The sequence below is a fragment of the Bos mutus genome, chromosome 4, assembly GCF_027580195.1.
Source record: "Bos mutus isolate GX-2022 chromosome 4, NWIPB_WYAK_1.1, whole genome shotgun sequence".
Lineage (NCBI taxonomy): Eukaryota > Metazoa > Chordata > Mammalia > Artiodactyla > Bovidae > Bos > Bos mutus.
In genome coordinates this window covers 1,391,493-1,397,492 of record NC_091620.1, presented here as the reverse complement: position 1 = coordinate 1,397,492, position 6,000 = coordinate 1,391,493, and the positions used below count along the sequence as shown (strand labels likewise).

Here is a 6,000-nt window from a genome sequence, read left to right as displayed (position 1 = left end):
GTTGACCAAGAGTGGAGCAATCCTTATGGCCTACCAGGGTGCAGTAGGCTTGGCAAATGCGCTGTGTTCAGTCTTGTCCAGCTCTTTGTGGCCCCATGGACTGTAGGCCCCCAGGCTCTTCTGTCCATGGAATTTTCCAGGCAAGAATAATGGAGTGGGTTGCCATTTCCTATGATCTGCCCTACCCAGGGACAGAACCTGCGTCTCTTGAGTCTCCTGCATTGGCAGGTGGGTTCTTTACCAGTAGTATCACCTGGGGCTTGGCAAATAATTAGAAATAATACACTGTATCTCAATCAATTTTGATAGCCTAAACTCTGACAACATGCATTTCCAATGTTCAAGGTCTTGCTGCCCCATAAATTTAGGGGCAGAAGAGAAACAAAGTACCCAGAGCCATCATTAAAGGAAGGAAAAAAGGCAATTCTGGTGTCAACCATTCTGGTTGTATTTATTATTGTATTTCACATAATTTCATAATGGTCCAAACTTGTCCCTTCTCTATGTTGAAGGACTAGGGGACTTTTTAACCCTTTATTAATGGAAACAACTGGTGTTCCTTTCATGAGATTGCCTTAGATGCCTCCAATTCTGGGAAGATAGTATCCAAATACCACTGAAATGACTTGCAACCCAATCGTTTCCTTAACTCAACACGCTCACTAATGTTTCCATAGGCAGCAGACTTCAGAGCGGGTCTTCGTAGAAAAAACTGTCCCTAAATAGAAAGAGTCATTTCATGAAACCAAACAAATCTTTGTTCATCAAGTCATGATATCTAACAGAGCAGTGTCTAATTTCATCATCTAACAGAGCAGTATATATTTTCATCATTTGAACTAAAACAAAACAATCAACAATAAACCTTTTCCTCTGTGTGGGGAGGGCAGACACACACACGAGACCTGGGACTCCCTCAGCCCAGCTGGTCACAGGGTGTGCTGTGACCACTGTGATGAAAGCAGCGTAGAGGGACGAGGAAGTCTAGGTCCTGCTTCTCAAGAGCCCAGAATCATAGCTACCTGTGGTGGTGTTCCCCCTTTCTCCTGATCTTCCCAAACCCCTCGCTCCCCAGTCCGCATCAACACTTCCATGGTTCCAGAAACAGAGGGTGGTGCAGTGGCTAAGGGAACCCTGACTCTGGAGGAGGGCATCCTGGCTTCAGTCTCTCCCTCTGCCACAGTGTAGGTGACAATGTAGACACCAAAGGACAGTTTGGACATTCATCAAGATTTAAGCAGGCACTAATTCATGGCCCATGAGTCCGTGTTTTCAGATTTATTCAAGATATATCTCTACAAATGTGCTAAAAGACATGGGAAAAGGATGTTCATTTCAGCAGAGTTGCTGCTGCTGCTAAGTTGCTTCAGTCGTGTCCAACTCTGTGCGACCCCATAGATGGCAGCCCACCAGGCTCCCCCGTCCCTGGGATTCTCCAGGCAAGAACACTGGAGTGGGTTGCCATTTCCTTCTCCAATGCATGAAAGTGAAAAGTGAAAGTGAAGTCGCTCAGTCGTGTCCAACTCCCAGCAACCCCATGGACTGCAGCCTACCAGGCTCCTCCACCCATGGGATTTTCCAGGCCAGAGTACTGGAGTGGGGTGCCATTGCCTTCTCCTCAGCAGAGTTAAGGAATAACAAAAAGCTGAGATGACCAGAATGTTATCTATGGGGGCTATTTATTAATGGGATCAATTTTAGGAAATCTATTCAAAGGAGATGTTTAAAAGAATGACATGTTTATATGTTCTGATTTTAAGACTTTGAAAGTATGTTTTTAAATTATATAAATAAATGGGAAATTCTAAAACAAAATACTGATGCTCAAATCTAGTTATGTAAAAGAAAAGGATATACACTCCTGTGTACATGCACATAACAGAAACTAGAGAGTAAGTTAGTGACGACTTCCGAGGGGTAGAACTATGGGCTTCAGAAGCTTTTCACTTCATACTTTTCAATACTGTAAGACTTTTAAAAATGCAGATGCTTCACCTTTTTAAAAATAATTTTTAAATATCAGGAAATACAATAAGCATACAAAAGAAGCACATAAAATATACATGTGCACCTTAATGAATTATCAAAAAAATCAACCTGAATAAACTTGGCTAGGTCAAGAAATAGAACAAAACCGGTACCTCAGAAGCCACTTGCCTTTTCCTTCATGCTCATAATGCTTCCTCATAAGTGTGAAGTGCTATCCTGATTATGTGTTCATTTCTTTGCCTTTCTTTCAAATGATATGGTCTGATATTATGTTTTTAACTTTATAGAAATGGAAAAATACAGTATGTATGCTATTGTGTTTGGCTTCTTTGGTTCACCATCTTGAAGATTTACCTATACTGCTGTGTATGTATCTGAAGTTGGTTAATTTTCATTGCTGCCTAGAAGTATATCGATTAAACATCATATTTACCCGATTCCATTCCCGTCCCAATAAGCATTTGGGTTGTATTCAGTTCTGGCTGACACAATCAATGCTGTTTATAAACATTCCTGTTCATCTGTTCTGGCGCACAGAAGCACCCATTCTGTAGTGTCTACATAGGATGGACTTGCTAGATCATGGGATATTCATTGTCTTTTATTATTTTACTCAATAGTGCCAAACTGTTGCCCAAAACGAGTTTGTAACGATTAACACTCCCACCCACGGTGTCTGAGACTGCCTATGCTTGCCCACACATGATCCTGTCAGGCTTCAAAAGTGTTTCGCCCCTCTGGGTGGCTATGTAAAAAATATCTCATTGAGGTTTTAATCCATATTTCCCTGCTTACTAAAGAATGTGAAGTATTATTACTTTTATAATTTAAAATAATAAAGAAATATTAGTTCAAGGCCAGGACATATACTACCACAGACAGTCTCCCATATTTCTACCCATGCATCTGCAATGAGGTCTTGTGGCTACTGTCCACATCAGCTTGAACTTTCAAACTGAAACGAAGCTGCATCTATATGCTCTCTATATGCACATTCTAAAGGTCCTGGCAAGAGGCTGAAAGCATGGGGAGAAGCACGCATGAAGGGGCCTGGCTTTAACGTAAAAACCTTTGACCAGGAAGGAAAAGAGGTAGCAAAGACCCTCGTGTGTGGTGCTTCAGCCGCATCGCTTGGGACTTGGTAGCAAGTCGAGGAAGAGAATCTAAAAACGTATGCATGGGAATGGGGACAGAGAGGCGTCTGCTGCAGAGGGGCAATCTTGGAAGTGGAAAATAAACCTGGGGAAGAAAAAAAGACTTCGTGTGTTGGTCGATTTACTTCTGAGAAACCTGAGTTTCCCTAGAGATTAAAACAATGAGTAAGGTGCAAGTGTAGTGGGTTAGAAGGAACTAATCAAGAATAGGGTCTGAAAATGAGCGTGTGAGGAACTGAAAGGGCACATCTGTGCTGAGTTGCTTCAGTTGTGTCTGACTCTTTGCAATCCTATGGACCGTCGCCCCCCAGGCTCCTCTGTCCGTGGGATTCTCCAGGCAAGCATACTGGAGTGGGTGGCCATGCCCTCCTCCAGGGGATCTTCCCGACCTGGAGATGGAACCCATGTCTCTTCTGTCTACCTGCATTGGCAGGCGGGTTCTTTACCACTAGCACCTCCTGGACCCTAATTTAAGGAAAAGCACAAAATTTGGTATCTGGAAGGCAGTAGAAGGCTTCTTCAGAGCTAGTCCCTCTCTGTTCTCTGACTCATCTTCCCAAACCAGGGATGTATCTTTCACCTTGTATTCATCTAGCCAAGTGTGTACCAGTCTGAGATTGTTATATTCCACGACTTTCATAATTTCAAAGCGGTTTGTCACGTGTTGCCTATTGATGTGTCCAACTCGAGAGCAGGGGATTACATAGAGCTGGCCTCCACACATCCAGATCTATAGACATAAGGAAAACAGAAAACACATTAATGATTAGTGTCTGTTTGCTAACAGGCAACTGCTGAATTAAAATAGAAACAACAACAGCCATCATTGTCTTATTTCATTTAATCCTCACAGCAACCTTATACTGTGATCATCCCCATTTTACAAATGAAGAAACTAATACATACATTAGTCAAGAAGTTTGCCCAGTAATATAGTGGCAGAGCACAAATTTCAAACTCAAATCTGGCCCCAGAGTCATGGCTCTGAATACTAAGTGGCCCTGCCTTGCTCTGATGCTGTTCATACGCAGACTGACAAGATACTTTGTCTTAGAATATTCTCAAACAATACGTGGAAAGTAACATTTTCTGAGACTATTAAGTACTGCTGGCTGTTAGGTTCAGTCGCTCAGTCGTGTCCAACTCTTTGCAACCCAATGGACTGCAGCCTACCAGGCTCCTCTGTCCATGGGATTCTCCAGGCAAGAATAGTGGATTGGGTTGGCTGTTAGTAGGTAACAAAAGAAACATTGATCATGGGTGACTTCGGTTATTCCTCTTTTTTTGTACTTAAAGCACTTTATAATGCTTATTTTTAATAACATTTTTTTACTACACAAAAAAATATGACCATAGGAAAAACAAGTGTAAAAAAGCAAATAGGTAAAAAGTCACTTTTTAAAGACTTTATCAGTCAATACTAATTTAAATTGTTGTTTAGTTGCTAAGTTGTGTCCAACTCATTTGACACTCCATAAACTGTAGCCCACCAGGCTCGTCTGTTCATGGGACTTACGAGGCAAGAATACTGGAGTGGGTTGCCATTTCCTTCTCTAGGGGATCTTCCCGACCCAGGGATTGAACTCATGTCTTCTGTATTGGTAAGGGGAATTCTTTACCACTGAGCCACCAGGGAAACCGCCTCATAATCCAAGTGTGTATGTGTATATACATAGATACACAACAGTAAGACAACTTGCTTTTTTAATGTAATGTTTTGCAAAGTTATTTTTAAAGTATTGTATTACTTGGAATAATACAAGAATATTAGAATGTTGGTAGTTTTAAATTTTTTGATTATTATAGATAATACCACAAAGAATGTGCTTGTAATATAAACCTCACATAGAGTATACTTGCACAACTCTTCTGTTTAATTCAGTGACTCTTACATGGTTCCGAGATCACCAGCATCAGCATCAGTAGGGGACTCACAACTGTAAATCCCTGGGCCTACCCAGACCTACTGACCCATAAATGCTGGGTCTGGGGGCCCAGTATTTCTGTACTTTAGTCAGTCGTTAAGGTGATTCTGATGCATTCTAACGTGTGAGAACCACTGTTCTAATTAATCAAGGTCATCCATCCAAGTTTTAGAGATGTTTTCTTAGGAAATCCACCTAATCATTTAAAATAAGACTCACTGAAAACAATACTCTAAAGTGTTTTGGTGAAAATATCAGATAGTCAGAAAGGATCATGTTAAAGAAAAGGAAAAAGCAGAACTTCTGACATGAGACCTAATGACTGGTACAACAAACTTCTAGGGTTCTTCAGAAATATCCAGAAATATCCAACCAGTCCATCCTAAAGGAGATCAGTCCTGGGTGTTCATTGGAAGGACTGATGTTGAAGCTTCTGAAACTCCAATACTTTGGCCACCTCATGCGAAGAGTTGACTCATTGGAAAAGACCCTGATGCTGGGAAAGATTGAAGGCAGGAAGAGAAGGGGATGACAGAGGATGAAATGGTTGGATGGCATCACCAACTCAACGGACATGGGTTTGGGTGAACTCTGAGAGTTGGTGATGGACAGGGAGGCCTGGTGTGGTGCGGTTCATGGGGTCGCAAAGAGTTGGACATGACTGAGCGACTGAACTGAACTGATCCCCATAAAATGTCTACAAAAATGCACATTGACTGCCTTCTCCAGAATGCACGCCCCAGTGTCTTCACCTGACTCACTCAGTTGGTAGAGCATGAGACTCTTAAGTGAATCACAAAGCGATTTCCCTGATGGGCCAGTGGTTGAGAATCCAGCTTGCAGTTGGGGGATGACACATGTTCAATCCCTGGTCAGGGAATTAAGATCCCACATGCCATGGGGCAATTAAGCCCACACACCCACACCAAAAC

The 6,000-nt window shown here is 42.1% G+C and overlaps 1 protein-coding gene across 1 annotated transcript in view; it reads right to left on the bottom strand.

Annotated features, from left to right (window-relative positions):
• Window positions 1-562: 562 nt before the first annotated feature.
• Window positions 563-6,000, bottom strand: part of GALNTL5 (polypeptide N-acetylgalactosaminyltransferase like 5) — a 51,822-nt gene continuing 46,384 nt past the window's right edge. Inside the window, exons 7-8 of the mRNA XM_005907428.3 lie at window positions 3,724-3,873; window positions 563-718 (exon numbers count right to left, since the gene is read on the bottom strand). Coding sequence (XP_005907490.2) covers window positions 563-718; window positions 3,724-3,873 — 306 coding nt within the window. The remainder of the gene's footprint in view (window positions 719-3,723; window positions 3,874-6,000) is intronic.